The following is a 23821-nucleotide window of genomic DNA, read 5'->3' as shown; positions in this document are numbered from 1 at the left end:
TATATGGCATTTACTTTTGGAAACCAATCACAAAATTCAAGAATTTTAACTCTAAGCACTCCATGCTTGTGTTACAAGAAACATAAGAAATAAACAGCGAGCATCACTTCCTACATCAGAGATGCCAGGAACTGAACCCTAAGAGTTACACACTAGCTAATTGGAAAGGATGCATTGACATTCATTTGAATTGTCATTTTTCTGTAACTGAAATGTAGAAGAGAAAAATATCCAAATTAGTACTCATAAAGTCCATCTGAGTCTTAATTAGTAGACTGTTTAAAAAACAGCAGCAGTATTTTGAAATAATGAATTTCTATGATTTGTGAATGAATCTTTTAAATATTGTCCAAAAACCACTGGCACTAAGGTCCTGCATGGAGCAAATACAAATCAGGAAAAAATACCCTGGTGGATAAAAATAAAATTCAAGACCATTAAAATACTTAAAAAACTGCTTAATCGAGAGCCAGGGATTTGGCTCAGTGGTGCCGCCGCCTGCTGCACAAGCACAGGTCCTGAGTTCGATCCCTGGTACAAGAAAAACCCCCAAAAAACCAAACTGCTTAATCAATTAAAAAAAAAAAAAAAAAGATGACAATTATCTTCCCAATATCTTTCCACTGATGTATAATAAAAAGAAATTACCTAATTAACCCACAATGCAAAGGTGTCACTGTTAGTTATACAACCAAACCAAACAACACCAAATCACACTCATTCACATTCTGTCTCCATTTCTCTCTTCTACTCAAAAGACAATAATAAAACAAAAAGAAACCTAAAATTACTTAGACTAGAGCTATATATTACAAATATTTTGTTTCTAACTGGTAGGGGTACAGATGAAAGTCCTAAGTGGGCACTAAATGATAAAAAACTCTAATACACTTCTCAGGGTTGGTTTCTTATTCCAGTGGGACTCCTCAGTAACTGTTCCCTGATAACTCAGATGTCATTCACACAAGTCACATTCCCAGCCATCCCAGTGGACTAGACTGGCATACTTCCAAGAAACCTAACAAGGAAATAATTTTTAACCGTCACATGCAAGCATCCCCTCAGTCCAATCAGTGAAGGCAGCATACTTTATACATAAGAACCCAAATGCCCAATGTTTATTTCAGGGCTAGTTTCTAAATTCATTCCTACAAAATCTTCTGTAAGTCAGGAAAATCTAACACTGGAAAATTCTACAGCGTTGGCTCTGGAACACTACTGACTTGTTCATAAAAACTTTAGTATTACATGAACATATTTCATCTCCGAGCATCAGATGTCAGAAAACTTAAGACAACCTACAAATTATGCTCTGGACTTTATTTTGTAAAATTTTAAAAAAGACATACAACCAAGCTTCAAAGAAATTACAAAAATGTGAGTCCGGCTATAAATGAACTAATGTTAACCAATGTCAGCAATCACATATACTAAACACCGCAAAATATACATTTATAGAAATAAAGGAGGAGTCTTTGTTTTATTAATTACAAACTCAAAGATGGCAAAACCAAACTGGTTAGGAGTTTACGTGTTGTGCCCTCCCCAACCCCTATACTAGCTCTCATCACTATGAATATAATATTCCAGGCAACAATAAAGGAATCTCACAAGCATCTCTACAAAAAAGGTGGTAGGGAGGGTGTAATGTACTTTATATGTGGCTAAAGTTAACCACGATAAATAACTGAAATTCAGGGGTGGAATGGTGGTATTACCTGTACACCGGGGTCTTCATCTTCTTCAGGAGGAGGAGACGGCGGGGGCGTTTTGTCTAAGTCTGAATTTTCAGAACCTTCTGTTTTTCCCTTGTTGACCTTTTTCTTCAAAGTATTTGCTTCTGAATCAGATTTCTTATTACTAGAATTCAAAGTAGATCACTTAGTGTTCACTTTTTAATGTGGCTTTCATTTCCCACATTAATATCCCTAAGTATGATTGACAACTGATAAAGTCAATACACGTTGGCCATTTATAGTTAAATGGTATTCTCAAGTTAGAAAACTTTGTATCGATGACCTTTAGCAAATATCTGACCTAATTAAAATAAAATTGCAAGCAAAAACTCAACATCATACACAGTACACTTGTTTAAAACTCCTGCCAATATACCCAGCCACAATGAAAAGTCAGACTAAAAAGTTTTATCAAATTTTTCAGGTGTGGAACACTTTTTTCTAAACTGTCAAAGAAAAATACCATACAATGATCATATCTTTGTGTTTCTTGCAGATAGCTTTTCTTCTATTCAAATCCTTTGTGACTAGTACTATTAAATATCCTCTTATACCATCCAGTTACATTTTTATCTAGTTTTATAGTAATAATAAAAATTATACAGCAATTTCCCAAAATATATAATTTTACTTATTGCTGGGTTCTTAATTAAAAGTAAGTTTTATTTTGGTGGTAAACATTTTTTGAGATAATCACAACTAGTCTTTTTCAAATGTTAGGTCTGTGAAATTAAAAATATTGCAAAGCAAGCCCAATAATTAAACCACAAGTTCCAAAATATGTTGTTGACAAATAATAACAGAATTTGAATATTATAGAAAAGACATGAAGGAACTCTAAGAAAAAATACTTTCAAAATTTAAGTTTTAAATTAGAACCTTTACTTTTGACAGTCTTGTTGGAATACACATTTAGTATTATCTCTGATTTCCATGTCATTCCCAAGATTTTCTAACATCAACTAGTATTTTTTAACAATGAAAATAATCCAACCTTGGCAATGATTATTCTTTTTACTATTTGCAGGACTCTCAAATTCTAATTAATTTTAAAAACAAATATTTCAAAAAATCTAAATTTATGTATTGGCTTCTAAATTCCCAGAAAAGTGTGCTGACAGAATGCATTAAACTGAATGTTTTTAGCCTCAGCTGCTACAAAAGGAAGAAGACAGGATCTCTAGATGCTTTTACTTAAGTAATGCATACACTATAAGAAGTATTTCAAAAGTGCTGCTAGTGACAATGTGTCTAACACACACCTAACATGTATTTTTTCAACTAATAAAGTACTTGATTATCTTAAACTAGCTTATTTTGATTTTGTTCCATAACATTCTAGCACAATTAATAGCCATATAAAGAAATAAAACAATTCAAGATTAGAGCAAATGACATTTAGGTCTCAAGAGCCAATTTTATTTAAGAAAGAAAAAAGGCAATGCCATTAAAATTTTAAGTCACTAAAATACTCACAGAAAGCATAATATTTTTAAAATTTTAAAAAATCCATACAACAGTTCCTCATCCAACTGTCCTAGTGTTTACGCCACACATGGACAGAAGTCTCCCCTACTATGAGGCTCCATTTCCAGCATTTATTTCCGCTCTAACTGCCACAAATTATACAATACTACAGCTGAACACTGGGCCCCTTTCCTTTCATCTGCACGCCAAGAGCAATCAGATTACCCTGGTAACCAGCGGTCACATGACCAGCACCTGCTCTTTTGGCTGGATGCCACTGACTAAAGCCATCTGCTTCCCTCAATCAGCTTTCAAACATTCTCAACACCTGCGCTGCAGTGTTTTGTGGTTTCTTTTATCAAATCAGTGCAAAACTGCTTCCAAAACTTTACATATTTCTCAAATTTGTTTAAATCAGAGGTAGGCCTGTCAAAGAGTTGAACCACTGCCAGGTAAAGTGAGCTGGCAGCTATGCTTTCCATGGTGACCTTTCTCTACTAGAGCGAAACACAGTTTAATTTAGTGGGGTGGCAGGCACTGTGTGCACTGTCCTACAGGAGCAAAAGGCTTACTTGTCTGGAAGCCAACCAGAGCCCAGGTTTGAGGAAACATCTATTTGCTGGAGGAGAGAAGTGCTAATGATTTTCCATCTGCCCTTCCCAAGGATAAACTGTATGGAACTTCCAAGATGGCTGAAAGTCAGACAGGACCTCTCCAAATGCTTAGACAAAAAGCCTGTAAGAGAAGCACTTACCCCAGATCTGATTACTGAAAGATTGCAAACTCATTAGACCTTGCGCCATTAATATTTAGAGACAGCTAAGCATTTCCAAGTACCAATATACAAATCAAACAGGCTAAGAAGTCAAAAAAGGCTACAAAATCTTCAGTGTCCACCCAAAGACATTACAATCCAGGACAAAATTATGTTGTCTATATAAAATTGCCTTTGTTAGTATTTTTGCAATAAGCTAATCTGGATTTTCAACTAAGTATTATTATTATTATTATTATTATTATTATTATTATTATTATTGGTACCAGGGATCGAACTTGGATCCTTGCGCTTGCAAGGCAGGCGGCGGAACCACTGAGCTAAATCCCCGGCCCTCAACTAAGTATTATATTAAAACTGTTTTGACCCAAAACAGCCAATGTCAAATGATTTAACAAATGATGGTAATATACAATGGTGGTTAAGAGCACTGGTTTCAGTCAGACAGATTTTAATGCAAGTGCCAACTGTCGCTTATGATTTGTGACCCCAGATAAATCTGTTCCCCTGGGCCTTGGTTTCCTCACTGTAAAATAAAGTTGGTAATTATACCTTCCTCCAAAAAATTTTATGAGATTTAAGTGAGATAACAGAAGAAAGCTGAGGAAGCATTAGGCACACAGATGGTTAACATTTATACACATCTGGAAGACAAGTGGCCATCGCGGAGAAATATTCCGTAGCCGTGGCTCAGGCCTACCTAGGCCATCGCTTCTCGGCCTTTTGGCTAAGATCTAGTGTAGACCTACCTAGGCCAAATCAATTGCAGGGACTTATAGAGAGGACCTCACTTGTATTGAGGATCACTTCATCTAAGCTGCATAAGCAGAAGGAAAATCCATTATTAATATTCCCAATCACCAGCTGGAAGAACAAGCAGACTCACAGAATGCACCCTATCTCCCCAGTCCCACCATGACTGCTTTAATTCACGTTAGTCCCACTCAGACTGTAACAAGAGCTTCCCACTGTCTCACTACCCTCATGCCCCACAGGAAGGGATATCCAGCATCTGATCGGTGGAAAAAGGTGAGTCCACAAAGTCAGTATTTAGGTCTGTAGGCTTCAAAACTGTCCTTTTATGATGTCAAGGCCAAAATGTAGCCATACACATATTCCTCATCCAAATTATAACAAAAGCTTAACTGTGCCAAGAGGGTAGTTCTTCCAGTTCTGAGGAGAATATTGTTAATAAGTGTCATCCTTTATACTAACACTGCATATTGAAGATGAGGTCTCTGAGATGCTTGGCGCAGTTATAGAAAAATCTCAATGCATCTCCAACAGCTGCAATAATGTCTACTCATGGGACTGAGACACAGCTGGGGCTGGATACCACATAGCAACCTATGAGTGGGAGCACAAGAGAAACTAGGCACGTATAGGGAACACTGTCAAATTCTAGCCCTGGATGGGAGCAGTCGTTAAAAAAAAAATCACATCTGCCTTCATTCCTTTCTGAACCAGCTCTGCCTCTGGCATTTTCCAGCTCAGTGTCATTGTCATGAAGGCACAACATCACCTGCAAACCGATCTCCATGAGTCACCAATGTGACCAGGTGAAATGCAAGTCTGCCCTGGCCATTCTTCTGCTTAAATCCAATCTCCTACATATAATGTTGAGATTCTCCGTACTGGTGTACAAGAGGCTGCAACTCTGACAACTGGCAACAGCAGCTTTCCTTTGCTGCTCCGCCCACATGCTTGCCGCTTTGCTCCCTGTTCTCCAGGCAAACAGAACTGTCCCTGAAACACACATCTACCTCTTCTATCTCCACTTTTGCCCTGACCTAGTCATTTTCAAGACTCAGTAGCCCATCCTTCACTCCAAGACCACCACAGCCTGGACTGGTTATGATACCCTTATTCTACCAGTATCTCACACATACTCTATAAAAGGAGGATTTAAAATACACAGAATATGGAGTGAACAATACTGCAAAGTGTTAAAATCAAAGCACTGTGTGTATGTATCTCTTATCAAGTCTCCTGTAAGCTCGAAGGGAAGAACTGTCTTATTTACCTGTGTCTTTCTGTTGCCCATCCAAACAGGTTACTTACAATATTAGCTCATCTATAGAGTTAAACAGCATAAGATAAAGAGCCTTTCACTAATGAAGCTAGACTGAGATGTACAAAAATCCACTCGCATGGCTATAAACTGACATACAGGGCCACCTACTCTTGGGGCTAGAGACTGAGACACAGAGCCACCTACTTTTAAGCTAGAAAAACCCTTGTAATCTTGGAAAGATATTTCTGCAGATGCTGCTGGAGGACTGAGGGGCCACTGTTCTTCCACTAACTTACCTCTGTATTTCACTATGAGGGTAGAGTTACACTGTTGGGCAGTCGCGTGTACTCAAGTGACCAAGCTCCACAGTTTTGTGATTATCCCTGATGTCATCAAAATATATACCACACTGATGAGCAAGTATTAGAACAAAACACAAATATGTATTCAGAGACCAATCTTTATCACATGTGTAGACACTCTTGGGAATCTACTCCACAGAATGATTCCTATTCAGCTGAAGATGGTAAGAGTCCATCAAGATAGGCCGATGCTATTTCCTAACACGGGGCTGGGCACACTTATCTGTGATAAAATGTAGTGTAACTGGTTCTTTTTGTTGAGAAAGAGCACAATTTTCTAAACAAGGCTTTACATTCTCTCCCTGGGGGTGAGCCATCACTTTTCTCCTGTAAACTAAGCCCAGACTTAGCACAGATTCATAAATTCCATAGACTTCCACTTTCCAAAACAATTATTCCCAACTTCAGATTATAAGGCACCTCTCTCAAAGGCCCATAGTCTATTTTCTTTGCATGTGTACTTTAAATTCTGCCTAATAAACCTCTTTATGCCCCTTTTTTAAATTAAATAAACAAGGCCTTATGCAAAGGGCCAAAATTTAATAGAAAAGCAAACAGCTGCCCTGGTTTATTACAAAATCAAATGCCACTAAACATTAATTCATGGTGACTATCTAAAGATCTGCATCAAGACAAAATTTGAGCCAGGTGTGGTGGCACAGGCCTGTAATCCCAGCACTCAGGAGGCTGAGGCAGGAGGATTGCCCCAAGTTCAAGGCTTGGCTACATAGTGAGCTCAAGGTCAGACTGAATTACAGAATGAGACCCTGTCTCAAAAATAAAAGGGAAGGGGGAGAGAGAAAATTAAAAAATTTTCCATATCATTGAGTCAAATATGACAAGAAAAGTATGGTCGGTTAATGAAGATATCTGGACAATGAATGCGAGTTTTCAATCTAGCAGGCCCTTCGAATGAAATAAATTTATAAGGATTCTTATCATATTGGGAAAAATCAATCTTGAGAATTAGGAAAAGATTAGTCAAGTTCATTTGCAGTGACTCAAGCTTCTGCACAATGTTACACTATCATCTTTTAGGAAAAGAACAAAAGATGTGTTCTTCACAGACTGAGAAGGGTTTTAAAAAAGAAGTGAACCTAGTGGATAAGAAGAGACATGTCTGCAGTGCAAGATGCTACAGAAGACATGGCACAGGACCTTTGTGGTATAACACAACCCTCGAAAGATCTGTCAGTCAAAATAAAATATATATAGTCAGCTGTTAGGGTCAAGGGCTCCATGCGGGTAGAGGAGAGCATTTGGCATCTCAAGAGCACAGGATTTCCTCTATACCCTAATTCATAAATTTTTAAACAATGAAAATTAAAAGATTAAAAAGCAAAACCAAACAAGTACAAAATATTAAAATTAAAGCAGCATAAAATGTGGGGTATTATAAAATAAAACTACAAAATAAAACTTTTAATAGAGCCCTATTACTAAAATTTATTTCACACTAAACTAGATGAAGAAAGAGACAAAATAAATTGAGTGGCAGATAATAAGGGCAAAGGTCAACACACCTCACACCAAGGCCATCGGCGTTCCTTTGGTGAAGGGCCCACACTGCCCCAGTGCTTTCCGTTCTGCCTGAGGCACCCGTGTGCAACTCTGGTGTTCTGGGGCTGCCCATCCTGGCACACACACACTTCCCTGCAAGAGCACCTGCCTTGCCCCCTAGTTCCTAAACTCCACTCACAAATTCTTCACCCTACTGTTCTATTTAGAAAGACAGAGTGGTGAAAGGGAGAGATCCGGGAATCAATTCTGTTTTTACTTTGACATCAAATGTATGACTTCAATGACAAATTATTAATAGATTTAACCTCTGTGAAAGCCACGAAATGAAACACCTATACAAGCAATTTGTTACCTTAAGTAGCTATGACTGAAAGCTCAATGCACTAGTTGTACTAAATTTTTTTTTTTTGGTACCAGAGATCGAACTCGGGTCCTCACACTTGCGCAGCAGGCGGCAAAACCACTGAGCTAAATCCCCAGCCCCAAGTTGTGCTAAATTTTTAGGAAAGGAATAGCAAAGAAAACTAGAAAAAACTTGGATGCCAAATTTACTTCATTTAAAACCTGCATTTCAAACTCAACAGTTATTGCCTTTGCATTTTACAAACTTCAAGACGTGATTGTCCTAATATTAGGACTGAGCCACAATCTGTCTAGCTTGAGGACAGCCCATGTTTAAGTCCTGGAATTGAGAGTCCAACACTGACGTCACCTTTTGTACTGCCTTCAGGTCTCTGAATCCTTTCCTGGTGAATATCTGCTACTTGGTATCATCCCTGGGTAACTTTAATCTTCCAATGACATCAGGATCCTCCTCCTTAGATTTTGTTTTGTTCTTGTTTTCGTTTTTTTTGGTACCGGGGATCAAACTCAGGTCCTTGCGCTTGTGCAGCAGGGGGTGAAACCACTGAGCTAAATCCCCGGCCCAAGTTTTGTTTTTTTTTCAGCACTAGGGATTGAGCCCAGGACCTCATGCATGCCAGGAAAGTGCTTTATCACTGAGCTACGTCTCCAGCTCTACCACCCTGCTATCAGGATAGCAACAGCATAGACCTTTTATTTTGAGACAAGGTTGCCCTATGTAGTTCAGCATGGCCTTGAGCTCACTATGTAGCCCAGGTGGCCTCAAACTCATGGCAATCCTCCTCCCTCAACCTCCCAAGTGCAGGGATTACAGGCATATGCCACCATGCCAGCTAGGCCACTTTATAAAGCTTAATGTTTAAAAAATATAAAAATAGAATAGAAAGCTCTCCAGAAAGTCAAATCAATTTTTAATATTAGTATGTTCTAGATGGGCAGAGTGGTGTACACCTGTAATCCAAGCACTGAAGGAGCCTGAGGCAGCAGGGCCAAAAGTTTGAGTCCCACCTGGTCCATGTAATGAGACCCTGTCTCAAAAAAGTCAGAAGGGCTAAGGATGTAGTTCAATGCAAAGGCTCAATCACCAATACTCGGGGGCGGGGGAAGAAAAAAAAGAAAACCTTGAGATAAATAAACTTTTGTCATACAGTCAAAAATTAACATAGAAAATCTGCAAGTTATTGAGTTTTATGAATTGAATTAGTATCTGCCAGAGGAAGATTGAAAGGAAGTACAGTTAGCTAATAAACAGGTATTAGCCACTTTGGCTACATGGCACTATCTGGCACTATAGTGCAACAAAAAGAATTAACACAAATCACACATTGTAAAGCTAATGTAAAAAGTATGCTTTTCAGTGGTCATTTACCATAGAATACTTTTCTAAGTAATAAACCATAAGACACATATATGACTACTTTGTGTGATACTGCATGACTGTAATCCCAGCATTCTGAGAGGCTAAGTCAAGAAGATCACAAATTCAATCCCAGCCCGTCTTTAGAAACACCTTGTTTCAAAGCAAAAAAAAAAAAAAAAAAAAAAAAAAGGCTAGAGATGTAGCTCAGTATAGAAAGCCCTAGATTCAATCCTTAGTACCATAAAGAGACAAAAAAGATGTCACATTTATTATGGACAGTATTTCCATGACTGAGAAAGGAAAACAAATAAAGATAATTTTGGCAGTCAGAACCCCATTACCTGGATTCATAATTATCTTCTCTGATCTGCCAAGGGAGCTAATACAAAAAATTAGATGCACTGCCCACTCAATCAGGTGCTATAGGTAGGATGAAAATAGGCAGACCAAATGGCAAAACCACCATCCACCCTAACAGAAGCCCAACTCCCGTGAAACTATATTGTTCCTAAATAATTTATGGCTACACATAAAATTAGAATTCTAATAGAAGTTTGAGGGTACTGTCTTTCTAATAATTAAAAAGGGAACAATGTCTTTTTTCTGAACTCATAAATTTCCAAGTTTAACATTTTAAATAAAGCTAAGCCACTTAAGACTTCTACAGAGAGGTGGCTGAAGTGAGGGCTGTCATTTCAGATGACCAATGCTTCATTCTGTGGCTTTGCACAAACATCTGATGACTCAAGATCTTTACGTAACTAAGAGACAAATACTATAGTATTCGTATGCAATTTTATATTTTTCCAAAGAATTTCACATAAGACTTTCAATTTTAAAAAACCAGCCTATGATTCCATTTGCTCTGTCTCCCAACCCTAATATCACAACTGCATCTACTGTAATAACATATGCTGCACCCTAAAATTCCACTTATGAAAGACTTCAAAGGAATGTGTCACCAGAAAAATCTCCCTTTAATATCCCATCATTGCCCACGGCCTCCTCACCTTTCAGCTTTCATGTGGTGGGGCTACACTGCTCTCTCTCACATAAACTAAAGTGGCAACATTCCCACTGCTCTGCAGCCCACTGCAAGGACCGACGCAGTTGATTTCTACAACCATCACAGAGTATGAGGAAGCAGAACTTGCTTTCAAGGGTCAATGTTGTTAGGCATTCTCTTCCCTGGATGGATATAAACTGACTCACATTTTGTCACAGATACCACAGTCTTTTCTAAAAATGACTGAGGACTCTCTGACCCTGCTTATTCTCCTGATCTGAGCCAAAGAGAGGAAGAGCCACAGTGGGAAGCTCACGGGCAATGGAAAGGTCCTGAAGTGGTATCGTAATGTAAAGAAGCACCGGGGATTTAAACAAAGCTATGGTCCCTCTGTTAAAGAGAAGAAAAACTTTGAGGCAGTAGACGACATCCCTGACCGAGTGCTTGGATTTAATACACCAGAGTCAGCAGGATGGCTTGGTACACTCCTTTTTTTTCCTTCCTCCATACCAAACACTGAAAGGGCTTAAAAGTCTACTTTATGATTACATATTTAAAATTTGACCACATGGTTTTCCAAACATCCAATATCTATCTTTCCAACTGTTCAATATCTTAGGTCATAACTTAGCATCACATGTGAGTAAAAGAAAGACAAGAAAAGAAAAGAAATCATGGATTTAATGTATTTTATTACCTATGTACCTGATGGAAATATCTGACTATCTTTTTCTACTTATTGCCAAACAGCTTAAAGGTTTGCTTTTGTTTCTAATCTGTATTGAGAAGTTTTATACACGCAAGAATATATTATAAACTATGTAGTAGTTTACCAAAACATATCACTGTTGGGGTTGCTGACTGAATATAAATATTTCTTGAGTAAATTCTACTACTCTTTTAGACCATAATTGAGAAAATGGTGTCTGAAAGTAAGTTTCTCAAAAGAAAGCTGCTACATAAATATTAACTATTATTGCTAGTGTTGATTACAGAGACTTACAAAAAGCACATCTTACATGTTTTTGGTGCTTTGTGTGGCTTTTAAAAATAAGAGTGGTATGTTTATTTTCTGGTTTAAAATAAAATGTATCTTCATTCAACTGAAAAATAACATTTTATTTTTCTGCTAAATTTAACATTGGGGTAGGGAATAGAGCAACGAACAAACTGTGTTCCTAGAAATTGCATTAGCAGCAAGCCTACATTGCTTCATTTAACTTGATCTTCAGTAGTCAAGTCACAATCTTTGGCCAAGTTCCCTTCTTTCTGTATACTCAAAGAATCGTTATATAGCTAAATGGACCACTAAATCCCTCAAGAGTGATTCAAAAGAAGCACTTCCTCCAAATTCTCTCCCACTTCACAGGACTGACACATGTAACAACAGAAAACACATTGAAAAGAAGAATGCAAATCCTAATATTTCAGCTCCATGAATCCTTCCATGTGAAAATGGTATTCTTCCTAACCCATGAATATCTTAGCTTTTATTTCAATATTAACAGTCAATACCTGAAAGCTCTAAGAACACCTGGGAAAGAGTACTAAAAACAGGATAGAAAAATATATATTTAAAGTTAAAAGGAAAAGGGAAAAAGATATAATTCTACTAGACAAGCAGAACGTGACCCATTTTTCTCATCATGAAGATTTTAAATATCTTTTTTTGAGATGCTGAATAATTGTTTCTGTTTCACTATCATTCAATATAATCATTTCTGAGCAGATTCTTTTAGGTTCACCTGCATGGGAAAGATAGATGTACAGTAATTACATTTTGGTTGTCAAAAGGTCCAGTTCTCTGGGAATACCACAAATACCAGATTCTGTCACTCTGCAGAACAAGGTGGGAGAGCAGGGAATGAAGAGGCTGCCATAAAGGTACTGAAGAAAGCTGGCTCCCCTGACAACGGCTACCCTCCTCACACCTTCCATTACAGAGGGTGTGCACATGAGCCAGACGAAGCTCCCTCCCTGCCAGTGACACAATGCACAATGAGCCAGACCACCAGTAGGTCACTTCTTCACTGCCCACTCAAAGGAAGCACATTTGTTTGCAAGAATCACAGCAATGACATAGCATACAGGGCTGTAGAAGAAAGACGCAAGTAGTACTAGGCTAAATTTTTCATTTCACTTCTGTTTATTCCCTCTGTTTCAGCTCTCTGTAGGAAAATTATTTTCTGTATAAACAAATTCATCAAGTTAACTCATTCAAGGATGGAAATAACTGGTATCACATAACATTTTGCAAAACAAAATTGCCACTGTTGTATTCCAGTGCTTAAAAGCAAACTGCTACGGCAATTCAACCCCAGCACTAACATAACCCAAACCCCCTATTACCTTCATCACTGCATATTCAATTTACATAATTATTCTGATATGCTACTCTGAATTTACATGTAGTTGTACGCATTCTAGTTATCCTTGATCAGGGATGCTATTTTCTTGGAGACATAGTAGAACATGGAAACTACAACTTGACACACTCAATAGAAACAATGTGGTTTGACAAAATAATGGGTTTATGAATTTACTTAAAATCTCAATCCAGTTACCATCTTTGGACAGCCAATCCTAAAAGACCATCAATAACAAGAAAATTTTTCAGGAAAGTCCTTGCCACACTTTCTTTTAAAGCTACAGGTGGCCACATAAGTGATGGTGTTACCAGGGCCAACAGAGGTCACCAACATTCTTGGTGCCACCAAGCATGGCTTCCTAAGCCTCTGGGATACATTAAATCAACTCCCTTTTCTCTTGTGTATCTCTAGAATCATCAGAAGCGTTCCCATTCAGTTATTTATACCACTTGAGGTAAAATCTATTACAGACAGCACATACTGCCTGTGACTATTAGCCACAGGCAATAGAAAGAAAAGACCAGACTTTCTTTCTGGGAAAAAATATGTTCTCTTCTTTCTACCTAAAGTGTGACTCTAGTACAAAGTCCTTATTCAGATTCAGCAATGCCAAAAACACAGTGCAGACTCTGATTCATGCTTTTGGGTGACAACTGATGGCATATCCAGAAAGCTACCCTGAGTGTTTCTCAGGGTAACATAGCGCATGTATCTGTACTAAGGTGGTATGGTGTGCCCAGGATCCAAACAGCTCCTTACAATTGTTAGAGAAATGTTCACAATTTCCATTGTTGAATACACTTTTCAATAACTTCCCCAAAGCACTCTATGGGAGGCAGCATATGGTACAAAACAAAAACAAAAGGTCTTAAAAGACAGAGTCAGTGTGGAGGGGGATTTAGCTCAGTGGAGCTGCTGCTGCCTTCCTCGCAAGCTCAAGGTGCCAAGTTTGATCCCCGGTACAAAAAAAAAAAAAAAAGGGTCAGTCTGATGTCGACTCAGAGCTTGAAAGGATATACTTGGAAATCTATGACAGTATCTCAGATACTGTGGTTTTCTTTCATTGATTTCTACCATTAGGTGAAAACTTCAAAAATTAAAATGAAGACTGAAGCCAAACATCTCACTGCTAAAACTGATACTGGTAATATATTTTGTGAACTTCAGAAAGCTGGCTTTTTTCTTGGAGACAGGGTCTCGCTATGTATGTAGTTCAGGCTGCCCTTGAACTCACTATGTAGCGCACGCTGATCTCCAACTTTCAGTGATCCTCCTACCTCAAAAAGCTTCTTTAAAACACATACTCATACGTTTTTTTAAAAACAGAGCACTTTTTTTTTTTTTTTAAAGATTTTGTTTCGATTTCTTTCTCCTTGGGAGAAATAAGCACACATTTCTTCTTACTTTAAAGCATACTATTTAGATTTAATCAACTACATATTTTAAAAACCTCATAGTCAGACTGAAATTCTAACGGTATTATCCTTGCTCATTATTTCACCTTCAATACATACAATAGTACCTGAAATAATAAGCATTTGATAAAATATCTTTTAAATAAATGAAACAGATTTTGTAATGGATGAGTTTAGAAAAATGTTCATGAGGAGGAAAGAATTACTAACAGTTTTAAATTAAGAGGCTGAAGCATCTAAGATATCTCAAAAGTAAATACAAATATTAAGTTATCAGTAAGTCTGAGTTATTGACTATAATTCAGTTATTTGGGCATCACAAAAATTTTAATGGAAAAACTTTAAATGACTATGATTCAAACTTCCAACACATCACAAAATAATGTATCCGGGTTATTTAGATATTTTCAGCAAGAAGCTGAAAATTCAAATTCATTCTTCCACTTGGTAGCAGCATCTTTCTCATCATAGACTTAACCTCTTCTATTATGATCGTAATCCACACAAGTGCACAGAATTTCAGGCAACAAAAGAAAGGTCTATGAGCCAGCAATCGCAGAAGTGAGTGTGTACATGCACGTGTTTACTCATGCGCGCGGGGGCAGGGGCGGAGCATGTTTTCTAATGGAGTTTGCAAACAGGCTCAGATTAACCAAATCTGACCATACTTCCATCTGGAAACTATATTTTCTAACATGAGCCATATTCTGAAAAATGGATTCAGATGTTTGGAAGTGGTTCAGAACAGTTGTTAGAAATGTTCAGTACAAATGAAAAAAATTAGCCTTCAATGTCTTCTCCTCTCAGCTTTTCTTACTGAAGAAATATGCCTTCTGGGGGGTCAGAGAGTTGGTGGGGGTCTAGAGATGAAGGGAGGCTCATTCCTAGAACCTAAAATTCATGTTATTCCTGAATACTTATCTAATGGATGAGTGGTGTTTTGATTTTTCCTACTCTGCCCACTAGGACTTCAACCTGCCTCTGGAAGATTTACTCCACCAAGAGAAAAATAATTCTCCTGTTTCAAATTCTGGGAAACATGGTTGAAATGCTCAGTAATACACAACGATCTTGCTTTCTCTATAATCCTTCCTACCCAGTTCTACACAGCCACTGAAGATGGGGATGCCGGCCTATGCTTACAAATTATTGTGTTGTTAATTTGGTTCCATTTGTTAAATGACAAACTTTCACAAAAATATAAAAAGCTGATTTTGAAGTAATTTTTGCCTAGTAAGGTCTGTGAACATTTCATAATAATCAAGTCCTAAATTCCAGAATGTATAAAACCTTCCCTTTTCAGTATGGCTATTAGAGAAAGATGCTCAACAATGATGATGAACATAAACATGTGCCCCTTCCCACCCAGCCCTATTTCGTAGAATACCACTACTGGGGCTCACCCCCGTACTCTTAGTAGTGTTTTGTCGTGGTTGTTTCTGCCCACAGCCTACCTTGACTTTTTGCTGCATTTAGGTTTTGGCGTGGTAGTTTTTGCTTTCTTTTCCTTTGGCTCTTTGGGAATCTTAGGGGCTTTCGGGGTCTTGGGTTCCTTGGGCTCTTTTTTTTCCTTAGGTTCTTTCGGTTCCTTCTTTACCTTCGGCCTTTTCTTTTTCTTTTTTTCTTCTTGGGACCCATCCAGTGAGTTCCTGTTTAGTTCTTGGTTATCAACCCCACCAGAGAAGTCATCTTTACCAAACTTTTTACTGGGATCCTCTGCAACAATATGGTTGTTTTTCTTTTTCTTCTTCTTTTGCTGTGGCTGCTGTTCTACTGATGGCAGGTAATCATCGCTCTTCACTAGCTGAGCATTCGGTCCACTAACCTGAGTCATATCCGGCACTGGTTTCTCTAGAAAGGGCTCCGATGGAGAATGCTAAGAGACACAAACAGGAATTGAAATCAGTTTGTAAGTTTTCATAGTGAAGAAAGGAACTGAAAGCTAATGGGTGATGTTTCTGAAACTTAACTCTCTACTTAAGGCAGCAAATATTTTACCAACTATATACCTGGAATCTATTATTTTCTCTCATCCAAAATAAAATGTTTCCTTATGACCAAAGTTCTTAAATAAAAAATATCAATTTAGTAATACAGAAAAAAATCTGATGCAAGAAGGAAAAAAAGTGTCATTCAGCTAAAGATACTGTCCATTTTTAAAAACAGAAATGGTAGAATGCAAAACCACCTCAAAACTTAACCCATAAAGGCTACTAAGTTTTCCCTCCCAAGGTACAGAATTTAGCCATTTAAAAAAAAGAACACGTATACTGAAGATTCTAAGATTCTGCTACCATGAAGTTTGAAATCAAGGGTAAACCCAACACATAAATACTGAAGTCATTTCTGGTTTAAATGACATTAATTAAAATATCACATTAAAGTCACATATCCAAGCCTAATGATTTTGAGTTGGTTAAATTTCTTGCACTGACAAGGAAAGCTTACAACCACTTTTCTCCTTGAAGTTTGTATTTTGAAATTTCACTGAGGAAGAGAACTCTATGCCTTACAGGAGATTCTTGGCATTTACTAGGGACATACTCAGCAACTGTCTTTAAAAATAACAGAAAATTCTGACAACCGGGATAGGATGCTGAGCAGTTGATTGAGATCAGAATAAGTAACTCTGGTATATAACAGCCTCACAGCTCATGTTCCACGCCAGAGCAGGGCTAGGTTATCATCCATGTGATAAATTATGACATCTAAAAACCTTTAATTTCAATGAAATACCCAAAGTGTTAAATCTACAACTGTCACTCATTTTCTACCCTGGCACATGGTAATTGTTAAAGTAAGAAATATTATTACTATGTGCCAGGCATATGTTTCACACCTAGGATACCACTGAATGCCCAACCCAAGCCTACATGCTAAATATGGTGATCCTTTTAGTTTTATAGTTGAGGACAATGACACTCTAACGTCAAGTAACTTGCCCAAGGAGATACAGATGAAAAGTGACAGAACTGAGGCGAACACAAAAGCAACACACCACACAACCTCCAAAAGCAGGGTAGGCAGGAGAGGTCAGGACCACCTCCACAGAGACTTGAGACTGATGTAGTACAAGCCAAGGCTCACCATGGGTAATGAAGGAAGATTAGAATCAAATATGAAAGTACAGTTAACATAAATTAGATCCAAATACTGGTACTTATTGAGCACCTATCTGCCATGTATTGATCTTCTGTCTTAGTTCACCTGAATTTCCTAATAAAAATGTGAAACGTATCCCCATTTTTCAGAAAGGAAGAATTCAAGGAGGTAATGTGGCCATCCAAGGCCACATAAGAAACAAAGTTGAGATCTGAATTTGGGTTTCCGAAACTCAGTATTGTTCCGACGCTGTCCACCTCCTCCTGAAATCTCATACACAGGCATCTTGCTGGGAAGGTTCCACAAGTTTCATTCAATTTACAAAGTGATGACAAAACAAAATAAAATGTTAGTTATGCCATTTATATTGCTTCCACTAAAACTTGCAAAAGAAACCTACATTCAATTCCCTAGCTGTACTGGCAGAAGAGAAAGAACTCAGACCTCTGAGAGATTAAAATTCTAGGCTGGGCCCCACCATTAACTCTATCATCTGGGGATAGAGCTTCACCCATCTGGATTCAGTTTCTCCATCTGTGAAGTGAAAGTTTTGGGTTCAATGGTTTCCAAGATATGTTGCAAAATTTTATGGCATTAAAGTCTTAAAAAACGTATTGCCCTTTCTTGGACATAGCTGAGAAGGAGTGAGCATGAAAACCAGGATATACTGGAAGAAAGAGAAGCGTCAAAGTTTGAAGAAGAGCACACAACTTCTGTACAGGGTAACCGAGCTAACTAAACACCAAGGAGCTATTCCTGGACCCTTTATACCATCCCCCATAAACACACTGAAGTGTCAACTGATTTAAATAGCTTAAGTCTAATTAATTACTACATATTATTGCCTAATGTAATAAAAAAAGAACAGCATATCTTTTTTTGCAAGGGACACAGAAATAAAACTTATTGGGAAGAACCTATTTTTCAGGTAACAGAAGGCAAAGCTGCTCCTGGAAAGAGAAGGAAAGAGTAAGTATAAACAATGACTAAAACTTAGAATAGTAGATTGATATCAGGTTATGTACCTTGCTTTTACTCTGCATAGCATCAACTCCAGTAGCAGAAAAAATGAATTTCTAATGAGAGATTCCCTGGTACACATTTATGAAACAGAAAAAGCATATCACACAACACAAAAAGACTGAAAATTTATCTATACACTGTAGCATCCAAATCATTTTAGATGCTTCTTTTAGAAATAAATAACACCATAAATTAGTAATTCAGTAAAACATTTAATCTTCCACAAGGAGGAAAAAAGTAAAGATTAAATACAAAAAAGTATTGATCTTATTTTATATGCAGCAGGATTATGTTTTGGTACTATCTGAAATAGGGTGAAAAAGGTGCTCAGAAATATTATAGTGTTTATCAGACCCACATCTCCTTAAATCTTTTACAGAAAAGCTGTTTTTGTAAACATTTAACAAAGAACAGATGGCCTGCCTTAATCATGTGGGGAAAAAAACCTGGAGCTCCCAGTAATACCCTGACAAAGTCTCACAGGCCTAGCCGTACCCCCCCCCACCACCACGTACACACCAGATGCAGGGTACAGTCTTCCCTAATGCTATTTAATTTTGCATCGGACATTTTCCCATCAATTCCCACTGCCTGACAGGTAATCAATGCCATTAACATCTGATATTACCATATAGGGAATTCCCAAAACCTTTCATTTATTAGAGCAAACAGAATATTAGATACCGAAGGTATTTTTTTAAAACACCCTGTATAATCTTCTCTGGGACATTATTTTCTATCATAATTCTGTATGCCCTTTGGGACATTATGGAATATATAAGGACAGTGCCATAAACTTTTGAAATTTATACAGCATGACTGATATTTAAACAAGTAAAAATGGCCTATGGGGTGGTTTTTTTTTCCAAAAAAACTTACCATAGTAAGCTAAAGAGAATTGTTTTTAACTCCACTGCTCACAAAATATACATTAGAAAACATGAAAATAAGTTGTCTTATATAAAGCAGAGATTAAATGGGATGCAAATTTAACCAAAGGAGAGCTGAGGTACGGGAAGTGAAGGCAGTCCCTCTGCTACTTTTAAGAAACCTACCCCAGAATCCTTGGAAGGATCATAGAAGAAAATGAAAAAACTGTGGAAGAACTTTTTATAACTTTTTATCTACTTCCAGTGTGCTCTTCTTCTACGATTCAGCATTATCCGGTTTTGAAAAACTATCTTATTTATTATTTTTGCCTTAATTACATTCTGAGGCCTCAACTTCTTGTTATCAATGTCGAGTGACAGTAGCCAGCGATGTATTATTAACAGTGTGCAATGTTTCCAATAAACACTTATAAACTTTGCAAAGTTACTACATTTTGCAATACAGACACCTATGGATAAACATTTTGTTAACCGGCAATTTTATGTGGATTTATTTACATACAAACAACTCTAAAGTCAAAACAATGCTTTACAAAAAGCGAGATGCTACCAACTGCACTAGAGTGAGGTGAAACTTCTGGACATATGTAGCTCCCTGGAAGATGATAAAGAGAAGCACATGAGCTCTAAGGAGACAATGAGATCCAGGTAAAGAAGTGGCTAGCCAATCAGATCCAAGTAACAAGAAATAAAAGCTTTAAATCCACTGAATATGATTTAAATGGTTTATAAAAATACAAATTTTAATCACACAGGGTTGAAATGTGCTATCTTGTATTTTTCAAGTGGCTTTGGATGGGGTGGGGATTTAGTCAGTGGTTTTGGCACCTGCTGCATAAGCACAAGTTCCCGAGGATGATCCCCAGTACCAAAAAAAATTTTTTAAAAATAAAGCGGCTTTGGAGACGCATTTCTATTACTGATATCCTTAACTTCTTTTTTTGTCAGCACTCCCTGGGTTCTTGGTCCCTCTAGATTCTTTTAAGATGGAATTCTGGTATGAAAACAGAAGCTCTATCTTCAACCACTAATGTCCAATGATTCAAAGAGGATTTAGCAAAGGTTCAGTAAGTGCTATTGAGGCTAACAATGACACAGATAAAAAGAAAAATGCATTCAAAATCTGATGCCCAATTCATTTATTCATTCAACAAATATCTGAAGATATAACTGAGCAGGGCAGCCACTTGGCAAGTGGGAAATGAGAGTGCAGAGCACCTAATCTAGACTGAAACCAATGAGGCTTCCTACAAAAAGTCAGCACAGGACCAGGGATTTAGCTCAGTGGTTTCGCCGTCTGCTGTGCAAGCGCAAGGACCCAAGTTCAATCCCCGGTACCAAAAAAAAAAAAAAAGTCAGCACAGGTTGGAACAGAGAGGGACACAGGCTCTGGACAGGAATCTGTTCCTCAATGGAACCAGCCTGAACAATGACTCATGCCTAACACAATACGGTTGGAGGCATAAAAATACATTACAAACAAGTTGCTTTGGAGGGGCAGTGCTGAGGATTATACACCTGGGGCCTCACACATGGTAGGCAAATGCTCTATAACTGGATTACATCCCCAGCCCTTCTTTTATTTTTATTTTGAAACAGAGTCTAGCTAAGTTGCCCAGGCTGGCCTCAAACTTATGATAATCCTGCCTTAGCCTCCTGAGTAGCTGAAATTATAGGCACATACCACTGTACCAGGCAAACCCCCTTTATAGGGTAGTAAATCAAGATGAGCAGATAGGTGTTTAAATGTCAAGGGAAATAAGTTTTTTATAATTCTTAACTTCATCTTCTGATATAAAATACTAAGCACTGAAATATTATTAAGAGAATTAAGAACCAGAATGTTTCGTTTAACAGTATAAATAGAGTTAAAAACTCAAGTTCAAGCCTTTAAGCGTCAGTTTTATTTGACACTTTTTTTTTTGGTCCTGCGGATCAAACTCAGGACCTTGTGCTTGCAAGGCAGGCAGCAGCACCACTGAGCTAAATCCCAGGCCCTGTTCTTAACAATTTCCAAGAAAAATTATTTGTTGAATGGATACACTTATAAACATAAAAACACAGCCACAAAAACCTGAATGAACATTATCAAGCTTGTTGGTCATATACACTAACTGATAAGGCAAAAAACCTAAAAAGTATTCATGAAATACCCCTGAGTCCATGAAAACAGGACTTGGGTCACATGAGGTCATGGAATTTTGGTCAGCCAAGTTCAAGAGTTTACTACAGGACTTTCCGAGACCACGGTGTTGGGAGGAGCGGGTTGGTGAAGAAGCAGGGCGAGCATTCCTAATACAACAATCCAGAATCCGACGTGCTCCAAAAGCAGAGACTTTCTGAGGGCCGATGGGACACCACAAGTGGGAAATGTGATACTATGAAATCTTGTTGCATGAAAAAGTTATTTAAATTATATAAAACTACTTTCAGACTACCCTGTGTTTAGACTTGGGTTCTCTCTCTAAGATCTTACTATATATATGCAAATACTAACTGAAAAGAAATCACAAATCCTAAGTACTTCTAATTCCAAGAATTCTGAACAAGGGATATTTAGCCTATAGTACACATCATGCCTGTCCTAGCAGTACTAAACCATGCCAATATCATCTTGGATAAAAATGTTCTTCAAAATACACTTGACTCTACTGCTGCAGCCTAAAAAGCAGGGCAAATCTATCACCTTCTGTGGGATGGATGGATGGATGGATGGGTGGGTGGGTGGGTGGGTGGGTGGTGTGTGTGTGTGTGTGTGTGTAGTGGTTATCAAAGGTTTTACAAGTGAGCATATGACTGAACAAAATATAATTTTATATAAAAATCACTGAAACAGCTCACTAAATTGGCAGCTTCTTTTGTAGTCAATTTGTATCACTGGTAGGAATAAAACAGGAATCTTAGTAAAGACACAAAGAACACTGGCATAATTTTGTCATGATATAAACACATTCAAGAAAATTACCAAATTAAATAAAATGAATTCTGCAATACAATTTATCTCATCATTTAATTCAGATTTATTAACTTTAGAGTTGAAAATTTTTTAAAAATTACTGCTAAAACCCCTAATTTTAAAAGGTACTTTTGAACTTTTGGTTTTCTGCTTGTGTTTTTAAGTTGTCATTAGAATAGGTACACCATACAAGCAACATCTTAAGCAGCTATTAACATGAACCATTTTATGGTATCTAAATTAGAAACATAATTTGAATTAATGGAGTCAAATAATGAAAACAATGAACCAAGCAATCAAGTTAAATTTAAAACTGAATAGTTTTACATCAGGTACAGAACACTGGGCATCTTCTGTTATATTTAGGAGTGGAGCCATACCGCAGGAACTATCAAACAGCATTCTAAATGTGCAAAATACTATGTTGTGTTTCTCTAGTCAGTTTGACTGTGAAATACAGCAATGAAACTCCACCAAAGCTAAACAAAGCCCTTCAAATGCCTGATAAATTCTAACTGGAGAAAGCAGAGCCCCTTGCAGTGGAGGAGCACAGTGTATTTGCCCATAGTTTCTTCACTGTCTTGCCCTGCCACCCTTCTTATCATCTCGCCTTTCCTGAGTCTTCTGGACTTGTGTGGCTCTCAGTAGACCCAGACCCAGGGGTCTGAGTGCTGCCTCACAACACAGGGGGTGCAATGGGCAAGGGTCAGTTCCACGGGCTCTGAGCCTGTGCTACTGGGCCAGCAAGGCTACCTCACCTCCCGCCAGGGCTCCTTGGGGAAATGGAAGAGGGGGCTGAGGACTCACGCTAGTGTTAGAGGAAAGACACTACCAGGGCGCCAGGAAGTCCTGAAGCCATTCCTGTACTGTGTGATTTTCTTTTCTTTTTTTTTTAACCATTTCTGGTACGCTTATTTTTACATGCCACACACACTTCTGAGCATTTTATATACCTTCGAAGTTTTTTGAATAGCCCTCTTAAGGCTCATGTACTAGGTGCTATTATTGCTGTTTTTAGGAAGGAGGAAACTGAAGCTTTAAGATTAATTTATCCAGCTGGAAAATAATGTAGATGTACCTATGAAATCTGTGAACCTTACTAGGCCTTCCCTTGAGAAGCTCTGAAACTGAGCAGGTAAACCACATGGTGACCCATAGCTAGAAGGGTAGCTGTGAGCTCTCCAAATATGACTGTGCCCACAAATCCAGGAAGCAGCTTGCTGTCTTTTCCGAAACCACAAAAGCCTTAATCTTAAAATTCTAATCCCAATCTACAATATCAATCAAGAATTTTTTGCCTTCAAAAAGGTAAAACTGAACCAGAGTTGTAAAGCACCACTAACTTTTTACTCAAAGATAAAAATGTAGGTAAAAGTTGACATCCTTATTGCGTTTCACTGCTAAAATATTATCAGAGTCTCAAACTCTCCCTGTTTGATAGATAGAAATTCAATCCAGTTGA

General features: G+C 37.8%; 1 protein-coding gene across 8 annotated transcripts in view; it reads right to left on the bottom strand.

Annotated features, from left to right (window-relative positions):
- The window catches only part of Chd7 (chromodomain helicase DNA binding protein 7), a 194825-nt gene that overhangs the window by 69713 nt on the left and 101291 nt on the right, over positions 1-23821 (bottom strand). For all 8 annotated transcript variants that reach the window (XM_004842140.4, XM_004842142.4, XM_004842141.4 and 5 more), the window contains 2 exons: positions 15843-16264; positions 1719-1860 (listed from right to left, as the gene is read on the bottom strand). In XM_004842140.4, the coding sequence (XP_004842197.1) occupies positions 1719-1860; positions 15843-16264 (564 nt within the window). The remainder of the gene's footprint in view (positions 1-1718; positions 1861-15842; positions 16265-23821) is intronic.

Source organism: Heterocephalus glaber, unplaced genomic scaffold (genome assembly GCF_053883595.1).
Source record: "Heterocephalus glaber isolate CG9 unplaced genomic scaffold, H.glaber_assembly_v1.0 deba00001553, whole genome shotgun sequence".
Taxonomy (NCBI): domain Eukaryota; kingdom Metazoa; phylum Chordata; class Mammalia; order Rodentia; family Bathyergidae; genus Heterocephalus; species Heterocephalus glaber.
Note: the sequence above shows the minus strand (reverse complement) of the source record. Positions and strands in the feature narration are given on the sequence as shown.